General features: G+C 37.9%; 2 protein-coding genes across 3 annotated transcripts; one reads left to right on the top strand and one right to left on the bottom strand.

Annotated features, from left to right (window-relative positions):
- Nucleotides 1-2,996: 2,996 nt before the first annotated feature.
- Nucleotides 2,997-6,861, top strand: LOC117779510 (trifunctional enzyme subunit alpha, mitochondrial). The gene is made up of 5 exons (XM_034615730.1): nucleotides 2,997-3,247; nucleotides 3,502-4,247; nucleotides 4,314-4,454; nucleotides 5,247-6,016; nucleotides 6,072-6,861. The coding sequence occupies exons 1-5, from the start codon at nucleotides 3,172-3,174 to the stop codon at nucleotides 6,706-6,708; spliced, it is 2,370 nt and encodes a 789-aa protein (XP_034471621.1). The 5' UTR covers nucleotides 2,997-3,171; the 3' UTR covers nucleotides 6,709-6,861.
- On the bottom strand, nucleotides 6,849-14,347 carry LOC117779511 (putative uncharacterized protein DDB_G0286333). 2 transcript variants are annotated; one of them, XM_034615732.1, is made up of 4 exons: nucleotides 14,219-14,347; nucleotides 9,849-10,210; nucleotides 8,957-9,009; nucleotides 6,849-8,898 (listed from the first exon to the last, which is right to left on the bottom strand). In XM_034615732.1, the coding sequence occupies exons 2-4, from the start codon at nucleotides 10,166-10,168 to the stop codon at nucleotides 7,868-7,870; spliced, it is 1,404 nt and encodes a 467-aa protein (XP_034471623.1). In that variant the 5' UTR covers nucleotides 10,169-10,210; nucleotides 14,219-14,347; the 3' UTR covers nucleotides 6,849-7,867. The 2 variants fall into 2 exon arrangements, with proteins under 2 accessions (XP_034471623.1, XP_034471622.1); XM_034615731.1 differs by lacking the exon at nucleotides 14,219-14,347 and adding an exon at nucleotides 12,875-13,178.
- Nucleotides 14,348-17,023: the final 2,676 nt, after the last annotated feature.

Consider the following 17,023-nt stretch of genomic DNA (forward strand, 5'->3'; position numbering starts at 1 on the left):
AATCAGGTAATGTATTATTAATATGATCTTGGTTATTAATGCAAGAAAAATATTTTCTTTATCATATTCAAAAATTAAATAAATGTATCCCTATCATTTAATGCTTTATTTATGTATATAGCTTTTTATCTAATGTAGAATTTTTTTTATATTTTTTCAGCTGTGTGAACAACTCTATTAGCTGCTTAACCCCATTTGGCAATAATATTCATTAACAAATTGCCAAAAATTGCGTAATATGCATATTGAATTAGTTTCGCAAATTCGCACTAGCTCAACCTCAAACTCAACCCCGAACGCAGATAAAATCGCGGCAATTTCGCAAGTCACGCGAATATTGAATTACAAAAGGCGAAAAGGATCAACGTCAACAAATTTGCATAATAGACGGCACCCAAAATAAAAGAGCAGCAAAAGGATAACAACAAAGTCAGAGAAGAGCAACGCAAATTTGCATATAGGGTTTGCATTATTCTCTTTTTATTCAAGGGGCTAATCAAAGAAACAAGGACAAATAGTGTAAGCCCCGACGGATGCGACAGGAAGCACACGTTCTGCTTTTGATTTATGGTCGGAAATTAACATAAATGAAATCAAAACATTATAAATGTTTTCATTTCACTCGATCGCAAGGGTAGCAATTGAATTATATATGCAAATATCATTTGAAACAAAGTCATCTCAACAGCATCCAACTCATCATTCGTCCTGCCAGGTCAGAGTGTGCGAATATCCTTGAAGGTCGCACGCGACGCAATGCAGACACGCTTCAAATAATGGGCGTTTTGTTTATGGTCGCCCTCAGACCCTCATTAGGGTTACGTATAGGGTTGACAAACCCTTTCCACTTCCGCCTTTTTTTTCGTCTATTTTTTAATTATTTATAATCAGCTTAGCATAAAAAATCGCACTGAAAAACAATTGGTTTATAGTTTTAAATAGTTGAGTGGCGCCTGACAGGCAATTGCACCTTTATTCGGGCCCTTTAATTGTGCATATCAAATGCACTTCAAATACTCTTTGAGTAGTTTAATATTTAGGGTTTACCGACAAGCAAAAAAACATTTCTAGGTGTTTATGTCTAAATAAAGTGACACGGCACTTTAAAGGGTATTTTTTTTTTTTTGTAGATTTAAAAAGGAAATAGTTTTTTTAAAACTTATAAACGCAAAAATTGTATGCCCATTTTAAAATCTATTTGTGAGAGTTTAACTCTTTTTTATCGAGTTAAATTTAAGAGTTGTTAATAAAAGTTATTTCGTAATTTTTGTTTTAAAAATAAAAATTAAAAGTTAAGTTTAATATCTTTTGAGCCAAGTGGTGTATTACCAAAATATACTTGATTAATGATTTAATTCCTTTCATCTCAGCTCTTATTTGTAATAAGAATAAAAATCAAGAATAATTAGTATTTTAAATTCTTTAAGTTAAATTGCAATTGTCATTTGAGCACTTACAACGGTTAAAGTCCCTGATTTATGCTGTAAATTTTGGTTATACAAGTATTAGCTAAAAATTCTGTACAAATCTGATATATTCTTTATATGAAACTAATATGCAAGGCATTCAATAGAAGTGCAACATTTCCTATTGTGGAATTTTCCTTTCGCTTAGATCATTTTGAGCAATTTTCATGCTGACCCACCCCACAAATAGCCGCAAATCGAGCACATACACACACACAGTTTTTGTTTGACATGCGTGTCAATCGAGTATTGGATTTTCAGGTCATTTCTGGGCATGCGTCGAGGTCGTCATTCAGGAGCACATTAAACTCGCCTCATTTGTTTTTGAGGCGTTTATCTAACGTGGTCCGCATTGTGTCGTATCCTTTGAAGTGGCCACTCGAAATAGTTTCATATGAGTTTTCAGGCCACACATTGTTGTGGTTCTTATTGTCGCAACATTTGACATTTAATAGCCACAGCTTTTGCCACGTATTATAAATTAAATAGTTAATCGTTTTTCGCTCTGTTTCTGATATTGCAGCTGTGATTTCTGATGGACATGCTCCCTCTTGACATGATCTGTGAAAAGTCAGCCGAAAGTCACTCTTGAGTTTGACACACAGATTTGGACAGGAGGATGCTGGTCCAAAGTGACCTTTAAAGAGCAGCGGGCTTATCAATCCAAGCATAAGGCAATTATTCAGCCCTAAGTTTATATATACATATGTATATATGTGTTGTGCGATCCTTAATTGCTTTTCTGCATTTACTGATTCGAAAGATGACCCAATGTTTCTTAGTTTCTATTAAATTATCTTTTACAATAAGCCTCGACAGTGATAAAATTCCACTAACAATATATTTTGTTATCAAACATATTTACTTTTGCCAACTAAGCTATTTAATAGCTGGTTCTGGCAGTTTTCAAATTTCGTTTGCTAAAAAAAATTTAAAAATTGTTATCGGCCGAAAATCTGTTTATTTTGAATATATTGCATTTAGCTATTTACATTACCTAAAATTTAAATTCAGCTACGCAGCGCCATCTGTGTCACATCAACACTGAACCCTTATATTCTGTAGTCGAAGTCATGAATTTAAGGCGCCATCTATGATTCAAAATAAATTATGCAGCCCGTGGTGTTTGGTCGCTAAATCTAGCGATAAATTTAAATTTAGGTATTGCAAATTTTAAAATGCCATAACTTTGCAATAAATTAATAATTTTAAGAAAAGTTAAAGTACGAAATTTCATAAAATTATGGTAAACATTTTATTGAAGATTTGACGTTTTCCATCCCAAGGGAAGAGAAGTTACAAATTTAATTCTGAAAAATATTAAAAAATGCAGAAAATTCCAACAAAAATTCTGCAAAAATTTAAAAATTCTAGCTTCAAAATTAAGAAATTGTCAAAAAAAAATGGTAGACAAATTTTAAGTTACCAATTTAGACAATTGACCCAAAATGGTACGTACTGCCAGATCGGAAAATTTAACATGGTGGCAGAGTCTGGGCCAGGTGGCAGCATTTAGGGATGGCTATCCGTCGTTGTCGAAACTTGAAGTGAGCAACAAGTAAATTTAGTTTGCCACACTGTCTTTATACAACAGCTTGTTTTAATTATAATATAAAATTAGTTTTGCCAAGCATAAAGTGAAATACAGTAGTTAATAATACATTTATAGAGAAATCGCGAACCGATTCGAATAACAAGCTGTGTAATGTCGGCAACAAGATTCCTAAGTGCAATCGGCCAAATATCGAGACAGCAATTGCTGCAAAATAAATGCGCTAGAGGTAATTACTTAAAAATAGATTAATAACTTTGCACATAATAATAAAAAGACGAACGACAAACACTGAGGGAATGATCAAAGATCATGTTTAATAACATCAATAGTTTTCAAATGATTTGAACGCCGACTATCGCATCAATGGACTTTGAACTTTGTACTCCCCCCCCCATATATGAGATAATGCCAAAGTCTTTAGTTGACCAATGTATGTGACGCTTAATTGGCTTCGAAATAAAATTGATTCACATATTACAGCATATCCTGCCGCGGCGCAACTGCAACGCCGTCTAATGGCCACGAATCCGGCAACTGCACCTGTTGCTGCTGCTGCTTCTGGCATTAACAAGCATCTGCACACGAAGGTGGTCAATGGAGTGCTGGTTATTAAATTCGACTCTCCCAATGCCAAGGTCAACTCGCTGGGCGCAGAGGTGAGCGATGAGTTCGAGCGTGTGATTAAGGAACTGGAAACGAATTCATCGGTCAACTCGGCGGTGCTTATTTCGGGCAAACCCGGCTGCTTTGTCGCTGGTGCAGATATCAGCATGCTGGAGAGCTGCCAAACGGCAGAGGATGCCTCGCTCATCTCACACGGTGCCCAAATAATGTTCGAGCGCATGGAGCGCAGTCGCAAGCCCATTGTGGCCGCCATCAGTGGCGTCTGTCTGGGCGGCGGATTGGAACTCGCACTCGCTTGCCATTATCGTATTGCCACCAAGGATAACAAGACCAAGTTGGGCTTGCCGGAGGTTATGCTGGGTCTGTTGCCCGGAGGTGGCGGCACTGTGCGTCTGCCCAAGCTGTCCTCGGTGCCCACCGCTTTGGATCTGAGTTTGACCGGCAAACAGGTGCGTGCCGACCGCGCCAAGCGTCTTGGTATTGTCGATTTGCTGGTTGATCCCCTTGGACCAGGTCTGCAGCCGGCGGCTCAAAACACCATAGACTATCTGGAATGGACAGCTGTGCAAGTGGCCAACGATTTGGCTAGCGGCAAATTAAAAGTAAGCTTCGCAGTCATATAAAATACCTAGGCATCAAACATAATCATTTCTCCATTTCCTGGGCAGATCAATCGCGAGAAAACTGGTCTGGCCAACAAGCTGCAGGCGCTCGTCATGGACACGGACTTTGTCAAGAACAAAATCTTTGATACAGCGCGCAAACAGGTGCTCAAGGCCTCCGGTGGTCTCTATCCCGCCCCCCTGAAGGTGAGCTAACAATTTAATAATTTTCCGCGTTCACATTTAGGAACATTTATGATTCCCTTTAAGAATTTTAACAAATATCAAAATCATGATCAAAATGACATTCCGCTTGAAAATCAGTTCGGTTTCGATCAAGTTATGACAGTTTGAAGTTGGTCAGACTGCGGATTTGGTCACTTTACAAGTCCAAATTTTTGTTCAATTTCACATGATATTTTACAAAAAAATGAAAGGTCTCAGAATCAAGTTTAAAATGTTGTTTTATATTAATTACGATATAAGAAGTTGATTAAAAGTGAAAACTTGAGATTTAAAATTTGGAATTTTCAAAATTTCAAAGGGGGGACCCTTACCATCGAAATCGAATCTTGGTTGAATATTATTAAATTTTCTAAATGAACAAAAATTGAATATAGAATTAATTTAGAGGCCGAATCATGATCAAAATGATATTCCGTTTGAATATCTATTCAGTTTTGATCAAGCTATGACAGTTGGAAGTTGGACAATTTTTTGACCTAGCAACTTTACCACAACCGTACCGGTACAAACGTTTCGGTATTCGGTTCTTGACAGAGTTTCATTTGGATACGGTTTCAGTTCCGGGACTAAAAATGAACGGATATTCGGTTCTTCCCTGAGTGTTATAAATAAATTCTTTTTAGATTTCTTAATTCCTTTATTTAGAATTTCCTAGTTTTGGCTATTATATTCTATCGTACTTTGTTACTATAATTATTATTTTTTTATTTTGTAATTTTTACATAAATATTACACACATTTATTTCTCGACAGATTCTCGATGTGATTCGCACCGGTGTCGACAAGGGAGTCGATGCTGGCTACGAGGCGGAGCGCAAGGGATTCGGTGAATTGTCAGCTACGCCCGAGTCCAAGGGTCTCTTTGCTCTGTTCCGTGGCCAGACCGAGTGCAAAAAGAATCGCTTTGGTAAGCCACAGCGTCCTGTTAAGACTGTGGGCGTACTTGGAGCTGGTCTCATGGGCGCAGGCATTGTGCAGGTTTCCGTCGATAAGGGCTACAATGTGGTCATGAAAGATGCCACCGATGCAGGTCTGGCACGCGGCATTGGCCAAGTGCAAAAGGGTCTGGCAACGGCACTTAAGCGTAAACGCATTACGGCCCTTGAACGGGATCAGACTATGGCACATCTGCTGCCCACATTGAACTACAACGATTTTAAAACTGCCGACATTGTAATCGAAGCTGTTTTCGAGGATATTAACATTAAGCATAAAGTGATCAAGGAGCTGGAGGCTGTGGTGCCGGAGCATTGCGTCATTGCCACCAACACCAGTGCCATTCCCATAAGCAAGATTGCTGCTGGCAGCTCGCGTCCCGAGAAAGTGGTGGGCATGCATTATTTCTCGCCAGTCGACAAAATGCAGCTGCTGGAGATCATCACCCATCCAGGCACCTCCAAGGACACCATTGCCCAGGCTGTCGCCGTAGGTCTGAAGCAGGGCAAGGTTGTGATCACGGTGGGCGATGGTCCTGGCTTCTATACCACGCGTATTCTGGCCACACTTCTGTCTGAGGCCATTAGGTAAATACTTGACTCCTTTTTCAAAATACAATATTGACCTAATTCTCTCTCTTAGACTGCTGCAAGAGGGCGTGGATCCCAAGGAGCTGGATCAGTACACGAAAAAGTTTGGCTTCCCTGTAGGCGCCGCCACATTGGCCGATGAGGTGGGCATTGATGTGGGTTCTCATATTGCTGTCGATTTGGCCAAATCCTTTGGCGATCGCTTCAGCGGCGGTAATCTGCAGGCTATGCAGGATCTAGTCTTGGCCGGCTTCTTGGGTCGCAAGTCCGGCAAGGGCATTTTCCTCTACGATGGCCAGAGCAAGGGAAGCCGTCCGGTCAACACAGATGCTCATGAAATCTTCAAGCAAAAGTATGCGCTCGTGTCCAAGGGAGCCAACACTCCTGAGGATCTGACACTGCGCATGGTATCGCGTTTTGTTAATGAGGCTGTCCTGTGCCTGGAGGAGAAGATACTGGACAGTCCACTGGAGGGCGATGTGGGTGCTGTTTTCGGTCTAGGATTCCCACCATTCACCGGTGGACCCTTCCGCTGGGTTGATCTGTATGGAGCTGGAAAATTGGTCAACAAAATGCAATCATATGCTGAATTGTATGGTGCACCTTTTAAGCCTGCCCAAACCCTGCTAGATATGGCCAAGGATCCAGCCAAGAAATTCTATCCCAAGACTGGCGCGTCAAAGTTGTAAACAACAACAGATATATAATCGACATTTAGCTTTAGAAAGAATTTATAGAAGCATTCTTATGCATTTTTCTCAGCTGTTCCCCAATCATTAAATAATTGTTTGTTGAAGTTGCGAAGATAAAAATATAAAACAATATCATGTAATATTTTCATACATCTATTTGTTTTATTTGACACAACTTTTACTTTTGCGAGCTTAGGAACTTTTCTCGCCGTTTTCATGAATTTTTTTAAACTAATCTGCAACGATTTTTGTACATCAATTCTATATATTAGCTTAACATAACATCCATGTTATATACAAAGCTTCCTCTAAACGATATAAGTTTATAAACAACGAGTTCTCTATAACTTAGTGGCTAGAACTAAAACATTGAGCACACAACACATGGACAGTTAACAAAGATTGTTCCAAGAGTTGTTAAGCAAAAGTTGATGCTTGATAAGCAGCTTTTTAAATTTACTGTATAACACAAATTAAATACTATTTATGTACACAAACAAAATGGGTAATGGATAGAAATTTTTGGTATTTCAATTAACAACTCTTGATAACAACCAATGAAAAGCTTTTAAAACTATTTAATATATATGGATTTATATTGAAAAAAAAATGTGATCCAAGAGTTGTTAAGGCAACTTAAGTTCATTGGAAATCACTTTTTATGTACATAAACAGAAAGGAAAAAAGATAAGAATTTTTTTTAAAGTATCAAAATTGAGATTTTTTATCAAAGAACTTTTTGAACTCTTAATGTACAGAAACCCGATAAGTAATAATTAACATTTTTTAATATATTTTTTTGTAATTATAATCGATTTTTTGGTATTCTTTTACCAAGTTTGGTTTTCCAATTTACCTAACAACTCTTGGCAAACAGCAATATGAAGCTTATTAACGAATAATTAATATTTTAACAGCAATTGCTCCAAGAGTTGTTGGGCAAACTTTATAGAATTTTTAAATTTTGAAGTTCAATTGTAAAGCACAAATTAAACGTTATTTATGTGAACAAGCGGAAAGAAAGAAAGATAAGTAATTACAGAATTTTTGGTATATCATTAAGAATTTTGGCTTTCCAAGCTGCTTTTCAACTCTTGGCAGCAATCGATTTGTAGCTTATGAATATACTTTTAATAGCTATTTTAGGGATTTATGTTTACTTGCGCCAATCTCGTCCAGAACTACAACGTTGCTGCCTGCCTGTTGTACTGCCAGCTGCACCAGCCGCTGATCCACCTGTGGTGCTGCTGCTGCCACCGCTGCCATTGAGCAGAGCAGCTCCATTGTAACGCTCATGGGGCGGATAACGCTCGACAACATCATCGATTAGCTCAAGGATGCCAATCTTGAACTTGCGACGTTGCTGCGGCGTCAATGCTGCAATATCCGGCAGAATGCTGCGAAAGAACTCCATGTCCGTGTGCTCGGTGACACTGAGTCCGCCAAAGTAGGCAACTCCACTGCTCGTCGTAGTTGCCTCGCATTCCGTTTTGATTCGCTTGGCGCTGCTGGGCTCAAAATGCGACTGTTGCTGCTGTTGCTGTTGCTGGTGTTGGTGCTGCTGATGGAGGTGACTGTGCAACGGATGAACATGGGAATGTGGCGCTTGTTGATGATGCAGCGGTGTCGATGAGGCGTCGTTGTATATCAAATCCGGTCCAGATTCAGCCAATTGCACATCAGGTATGAAATTTTGTAGGCTATTAGCACTGGCCGTATCGCTGTGTGTCGGCGAACCAGGAACTGTCATTGCATTGACCCCAGACGTGGACACTGGGGGATGCAGCCCCAAAGTGGCAGCTATGGCGGGATCAAAAGCATCAATCGTCTCCTCATCGTCATTTTCCGATAGCGATTGCTTCAGCTCCAAAGATTCATCCAATACACTTCTATTGTTATTATTATTATTGTTGCTGTTGTTGTTGTTGTTGTTGCAGTACAAATGGTCCTGCTGATGTTGTTGCTGCTGCTGATGCAGTTGCAAATGCTGCTGGGAGAAGTGAAAGAGCGTCGCCAAGCTGTGGTTGCCCTCCAGAGAATTCCTTGTCGACTTGAGAAATGGCAACAGAAATGCCATGTGCTCGGTTAGGTAATAGGGCTTGTGCTGCGGCTCTGATCCGCTTTGTTGCTTTATGTACCGCGAGAGACACGCCCGCAGGTTCCTCCATCTCTCCTTGCAGTGAATTACTTTAATAATTGATACATATTTTAGCTGAACTGGTTGAAAATAGTCTTATAAACGTACCACTCTCACGGGTCTCCTTTGATATAAGCGCCCAGGACTTCTCCTGGTTGTCTCTGAAAGATTTAATGGGAAGGATTATTAGCAAATTAATCACGCATAAGAGTATAATTCCTTGTCTCTATTCAGTTATGTAGGATTGATATCCTATATCTGATATCCTGGTAAGTCTGTCGAAATTCAATATAGCATATCGGACGTCTATTCATAGCTTATCCATTAAATTAGGGCTTGACGACTGAGCCGATCTTTTTCTAACATCCAAAACAAATTCATGCGCTTTCGCCGTTAACTTTACTTCTATCACCAAGAACTTTAAAATTTTTCGAATCTTATATTATCGTCTAAACTGAACAAATTTTGAACAACAATTACTTGTTAGTTATGATTTCTTTACACTAGTTCAATATTAAATGTTTTTTCAAAAATTATCGATAAATTTTAAAATAAAATTAATTTAAAATAAAAATAATTATACCTTTCAATTAATTCTGCCGTCTAAGCTCCTAACTTTACTGTACACGTACTCAGCAGACAACTTATCGTTTGAAACTTCACTCAATTCACAATTCAAATTGCTCTGTCATCCTTAACTAGTAAACTGAAAGCACTAATGCCAGTTAATCCCATCAGTACCACGAAAATTACTACTAGCTAACTTCCATCTCTAATATACTTATAAGACTAGTTATCGATCACAGTTTAACTCGCAAATTGGAACAAACCAACTGACTGAAGTGCGATATTTGGACACTTTCTGGTCCATAACTAATTCCATATAGTTTCATCACTACTCCAATTCCCTGTTTACTCCCATCTCAGATATGTTATCGATCACAATTCACATTCAAATCACACTGTCATCGCTAACCAATTAACTCAAGTGTGAACTCACCTGTTGCGATACTCGGGCACTTTTTTGTCGTAGAGACAACGATGCGTGCGCACCAAATTAACGAATCGTATGTTGAAATCCTCGTCCGCTTGCATGACACGATTTGTTGATCCTATGGTTGCTGTTGTTGCCGATGTTGCACTCGGACTGTTTTCGTTGTAAAAAGTTGCTGCTGATGTTGCTCGCTCGGCGTTGACGTTGAGGTTGCCGTCGCTGTTTTGTCGTTTGTTGTTATCGTTGTTGTTGTTGTTCTTGCTCTGGCTGTGACTGTTGTTGTTGGTGGTGCTGTTGTTGCTGCTGCTGGGCGTTGAGGTGGTCATATTCGTTCCACTGCTTCTTGTTGTTGTGTTTGTTGTTGCAGCCTGTGTTAATTACAAAATTTGCAATCAGTTCGCTGTTGTTTCATGTTGCAATGCTGTTGCTGCTGCTGTTGTTGCTGCTGCTATTGCACTGATAACAACAGCGACAGCACTGCAAGCCAGCAACTTTGTTGTTATTGCTGTTGTTGCTGGCAGGCAGAACAAGAAAATAAACGTTTGCTCAATTCGCTTAAGTTGTTCCGTTTCGCGATGTTGGAATTGCTGCTGTCTCAGCAGCAACAACAACAGCAGCTGTAAGCGTACGTCAAGCGTTATTTTGCTGTTGTTGCTGCTGTTGTTGTTGCTATTGTCATAACTATGTATATTTTGTGAAGCCTAATAAAACAGGGTGGCCGACTTTGTGGTTGTTGTTGTTGTCGCTTGTGAGCATTTTCGTGACAACGACAATGTTGTTTACTTTTCGTATTATTATAGCCGCAATCGCAACAACAAGAGCAGCAACTACAACAATAACAACTATAACAATCATAATAAATAACAGGCAATTTGACTGTACTTGTTGTTTTTATTGTAACAAGTTCTTGCCAAGTCTTGGTTTTGTGATAACAACAACAGCATTCTGAGTTAATTCAAGTACTCACTGCGCATTCATATTCACTCAGCAAAATAATGATTCGTTTTATTGAATCGCAATACCTTAGGAAACTTGCCTATCTGTCTGTCTGTCCGTTGTTGCAACTACTGCTTTTGTTGTTGTTGCAACTACCTGTTTTGATTCTTATCAACCCACTCAGTTTTCCACTACCTCTCACTCTCTCTCACTCTCTTTCTCGCTCTGCTACTCTCCCCTTTCATAAATCGCAACAACTCTTCCTCTCTCTCTCGCTCTCTCCCTCTCTGTATTTGCTGCTGTCGCTCAAATCTTTAACAAATTTTCCCGCCACTTTCAGCACCTTGCGTTAAGCCCACCAGTTTGGCACAAAAACAACGTGCGCACAGTGGGACGAGTATTGACTCGCTATTGGTTGATCCAAAAGAATTTCGTATGAATTTTCCCGGCTCAATAATGTTATTAATTTATTTCAAATAAAGTGCATTCTCTTTGCACAGTGGAACTTATCTAAAAAATTTATTTAAAATTTTCAAAAATCATTTAATTCTGTGATTAATTATTGGTCTGTATATCTTGTTTTATTTTTATGTAAGTAGATATCGATCAAAGTAGGAAATTTATGTGAAAAAATGAAGAAAAATTTTTATAAACTGTGCATAACTACCAAAATGGGCCATAGAAATATTCAGATTTAAACAAATATTCGGTTCCAAATAAATATGCTATATTTTCATTTAATTGAATTGTATGTAAATCGCATTTGAGCGCGTTATAATGATGCTTGACTCTTTTACTAAGTAATATTAATCGTATATTTTTAGTATATTCACATTTGTTAGTATGATTAAATAAATTTGCGAAAACTAACAATACTCTGATAAGAGATTATATGGCTGACCGTTACATTGAGAGCAAGGTGGAATTTTAAAATTATGCGCTATGATCGACCCACTGTGCGCACAGTTGTTATGTTGTTTTTGTCGTCATCATTATTATCAACATTGCCAACTTCATTATCATCATCTACGCTGTGCGCGTGTTTCGGTTCTGGGCTGTTGTTGTTATCGTTGTGGTTGTTGTTGTTGTAGCTGCTGCTGTTATTGTTGTTGTTGTTGTTGTCGTCGTTGCTTTTGTTATTGCCATTGCTGCTGTCGCTGTCGTTGTCGCTGTCGTATGTTCTGTATTATTCGTCATTTGTTTTTGTTGTTTTCGTTAGTTTTGTTTGTTCGCCTTTAACAGTTGCCAGCGTCGCGACGCTGACGCAGCAACAACGCCAACAGCAACAACAACAGCAGCTGCGGAGAGACTTTGTATTTGTTGTTGTAGTTTCTGCTGCTGCTTGCTGATTTTTGTTGTTGTTGTTGCTGTTATTGTTGTACCGCCTGCGCAACTGTTCCTATTGTTGTTGTATGACGAAGTGGAGAGGGCAAACAATAAACTAGCTGGCAATATTAATTGTATTTTGTCTATTAACATAAAATACAACTACATATGTTAATATGTATGTCTATTTGTCAGTATATTTGTATAGCAGCAACAATAACAACAACAACAACAGCAAACAGCACACAAAAAGTACAGCAACGTGCAAAACAAAAAACACAAACAACAAAAATAAAAGAGAATATTTCTAAAGCTAACAAAACACACACAAAACTTGCAGAAATACCCGGCTGTGCCCCCTCCCTCCACACCTCCACCCCTCGACCCCCTTCGGCCGCCCCTGACCAATGACAGCAGCAGCAGCAACGAAGGCAAAGGCAATAACTTTGTTAGATAGAACAACAACAGCAGCTACAATAACAAAGACAACAACAACAACAACAAGAACAACAACCATATAGCATCAGCAGCAGCAACAAAAGGCACAAGCACACACACACAAACACACACATACATTCTCAATACACAGACACACAAACAGTTACACTATGGCATATAGAATTTTTCTTGTTGGTGAATTGTTGTTGCTTATCTGGCCAAGGCGTTATTATTATTGTTGTTGTTGTTGTTATTCGGGTGGATTTTGTATTATTTTATGTGTTTTTTTTTGCGAAAACATTTTTATACATACATACATTTGTTTATTTTACCTGTAGTTTTAGGCGTTTGGCGAAAAGATGCAAAGCTTTTGAAAAACCGTTTTTGAAACAAATTTGAGGCGCGCTTTGAATTCTTTAAGCCAGCGTCGCACGGAAAACGGCGCCAAAAAATTGTACGTTGCAACGGCGACGCTCGCGATGACGACGACTGCGACGTCGACTGTGTTGTGACTATGCCGTGACTGTGACAACAACTAGCGACTGACTGACGTAACATACAAAACGTTGCAATTTCAATTTTAATTTCGTTTTCGGTTGTCGTATGTTTCACGTTTCAAGCGACGAAAGCGACTAAACACACAGATACTCAGTATCTATCAGCTACAGTAGAACATAACACAATAATAACAACAACAAAAACAACAACGGCAGAAGCAGCGGCTGTCGTAGCAGCAGGCAAACAAGCAGCGGCCACAACATACAGTGGGACGCATCGATTGTTTTGTTGTTACATATTATGAAAAAAGTTGTATTATTCAATTAATATAATTAAAAACAATAATGTGTTTAATAGAAAATAAAATGCTTTTTTTCAATTAAAATAATTAAAAATAATAGTATGTGTTTTATAAGGTTATTCCTATAATGTTAGGTAATTCAAATATTAGAAATTAATTATCAAATGGAATAAACTCATTTCCATTTATTTTATTATTCAATTTAAATAGGAATTTAATTTAATAACAATTCACACAATTAATTTTAATTTGAATTTTAAATTCAATTTTTCTTACACCTACATCTATTAAAACAAATTCATTCCTAGTTTTTGAGCTTGAAGTTTTATACTAACAGTCATTGTCGCTGTCCCACTGTGCAACGACTATAGCAAACAGAGAACAACAACTCGCTCGCTCGTGCGCTCGCAGTCTCTCTCACTCACACACACGCGTACACAACGCACACAGCTGGCAACAACAAGAGCACAACTTTTATTGTTGTTGTTGCTGGCGAACAACAAATAATACAAACAATACACACTCACACACACAAACGCACACACAGGGAGAAACAAAACAGCAGCAGAGCAACGGCAACTGCGCGCTACAAAATGCAAAGAGACAGAGACACAAAGCAGAAACGACGAAACTGACGAGCGAAACTTAACAAAAATTTGCTTCACTGTGGTCTCAGTTCAACAAAAAAAAAACACACATGTTATTTAATAAAATTTGCCTAAATATTTCCTGATAAAAATAGCTAAATTATTAATTACATTTAAGATATTTATTTTATTTAAATATAAGTGTAAAATATAAATGAGTCTTATTAAATATTCATGATAACAATTATTTTATCCTTTATCCTTTACTTCAGTTTGCACTTTTATCTTACCTGACTATTAAATTGATTTGTAGTATAACTTCAAGCAGTTCTTCCCATATGTTCTGATCAACCCCAACCCAATGTGCATCCTTACCCTATGCATCAGCCTCTTTATGTGTGTGCGTGTGTAATCCACCTCAAATGAGTTTCTAACTCTCAGCGAACATTGAAACAGCTACACTTGCCTGCTGAGCAGCGACAGCAACGGCTCTCAGAATAAACAAAATGTCATGCAAACAAAAATACACGCAAAATATTTTGCTGCCCAGCATTGTTGTTGTTGTAGTTGCTACTACTGTTGTTGTTGTAATGAAAGCTCCTGCTTTGCTCTGCTCAAAGTTTGTTATCTTTGTTGCTATGTAATGGCTGCATGAGCTGGCACAAACTTTTTGTTGTTTACATTTTGCTGTGGGGCACAGGAGCTTTAATAGCTTTTGTTAGACAGGTGGCGCTTTCATATTAGAAACTGTTACAATTTGAAAGTACAACGGAACTGCAGTCGAGCTTTGAAAAAGTAGCAGAAGCTTTAATAAATTATATGATAAATACTATTGATTTAAGACGGACAATTGTTTATAATTAATATAAGTTAAATTTAATAAAAAAATTATATTTAATAAGCTTTTAAATTATTATTCAAAGACAGCTTTTTTAAGAGCTTAGTTACCACGCACACACACACACACAGACATATGTAAATGTTTAATAAGTTACCGCATCATCAACTGGTATGGTTTTAATGATTTGTTTACAACTTTGTTGCCTTGCAATTTACAGCAAGCATACGTTTCAGCTTTAGCTGTCATTGTCCCCTGACCTCTCGAGACCCACCGCCCATCCACATTGAAAGCTCGTCAACGGATGCGTGCGCAAAAATTCAATAAAAAAGAGGCTCGTTTCTGGTTTGGCCTACATGCATGGAAAGACGAATAACACACGAAGTTGTCGAGCCGAGGGCGCACTTGGTCAGCAGCGGAAGCTTTAAGTGCAATCCTTTCGGCGGCGCTTTAAAGCTAACTAGCTGGTCGTGTCGTGTCCTCAGTTGGCAAATGACAGTCAAGATTGGTGCAAGTCCTGCGGTCGCCTATAAGCACACAACACTCTTTTTTTCCCTCTTGTTGCTGTGTGTCAGTTACGCGCTGTGTTTGAGTGTGTGTTTTCTCTGTGTTTGTGTGTGCATTCAAATATTCGTCATGAATTATTAACAGCACTGAACGGGAAAGTTTTTAAATGTAAGCTGTCGACAAGCATACCTTAAAACGTAAGTTAAATTCCCTTTAATCGTTAGTAGTTTATTCCCACAGACTTTTTGAGCAGTTGCAGCTTCAACGAAAAACATTCGTAAAGCGCATTTATCGCTTTCTCTCACCAAATCGCACTCTTTCTCTGTATTGCAATCTCTCTCTTTCGCGCTTACTCTCAGCAATGTAGAGATTCGATTTCGTTAGAAAATCGAATTAAACTGTGGGGTAACGTGTCAGTGATTGTGGGTGTCGTTGCTGCGGCTACCTGTAGATGCCACACACGCACACACACACACACACACACACACTCACGCTTAGACATGTAAGTACTCGTGTGTTAGTGTGTGGTTGAATGGCAGTGTCCTGCCGAGTCCTTGTTTTTATTGTTAAACCATCATCGTCGCGCCCTCACTAAGAGCTCCAGTTCTCGTTTCCGACACTAATTAATCTATTATTCAAGGTCCAATGGCCCGTCACGAAGGTTAAACATGACGAGCTGCCACTCAGACTCATTATGAGCTCTTTACTAGAACATGTTTAACTTGCAGAGGGCATTCCCAATAATCTATACTGAATTTAATAGGATTGTCTTCCGTAGGACAAATCAGCTTTAATAGTTTTTGCTCCATTGGCCCACTGACGGATTTATGAAAGTTGCCTAAAAGTCTGAGCAAATCAAACAAGTTACTGCCCAATTACAGTTCGAAACAATCATGTCAATATTGAGTTAAATTCCATATTGACGAATTTGTAATTAACAAAATTATACTTGGGCATGATTGATGAAAAATTTTTTGTTAACATTAGTTGAATATATTTAATAGAGATTCTTAAGAATTAATTTGCATTATTATAGTACTTGTTCTAATAATTATTTTTTATAAGAGCTAAGCATTTAAAAAAATGTATTGTAAGTTCATCTTTAAATGTATAACAGAAATGCATGAATAATCAATGAGTTAAACATTAAAAAAATATATATATATATTTGTTTTTTATTTATAATTATCGAGAAAACCCTTGCTTAACTTTAGAATTTGTTTACAACTATATTGTCACTGCAATATATACAGCTTGGAAAATTTGATAGTTGGAAAATTTTTGTTACGACTGTCCGATCAGATCGAGTTGTATACCGATCGAAAGGTTTAGTCTTAACTTACAAAATGGGTCATGAGATACGGGGGTGTAAGTGGGAGAGAAAAAATTTAAATGATTGCAGCTAATGGGGCTGTTGGGGCCTTTTGGTTAAATTTTTTTATTTTTTAATGTGTGCTTTTTTTTATTAATTTATATTTTTATTTAAAATTTTAAGATTAAACTGAATTTTGTTCGTCACAAAATTGGATATCAGAAATTTTGGGGTTAGAAATTGCTTTCGTCACTAGACTTTTACCTCGTGTAGAGGTTTTTTTTGTGGGATTATTAATTTTTTGTTATTTTAATAATGATTTATATTTTTAGCATAAAACCTTATTCTAAATTACAAAACATTTTTAAGCTAAAGCCAGCAAAATTTTCTTTTTATAAAATCTAATCCGCATCTAAACATTAAATCTGTTTCTTTTTA

This window comes from Drosophila innubila, assembly GCF_004354385.1.
Source record: "Drosophila innubila isolate TH190305 chromosome 2L unlocalized genomic scaffold, UK_Dinn_1.0 4_B_2L, whole genome shotgun sequence".
Lineage (NCBI taxonomy): Eukaryota > Metazoa > Arthropoda > Insecta > Diptera > Drosophilidae > Drosophila > Drosophila innubila.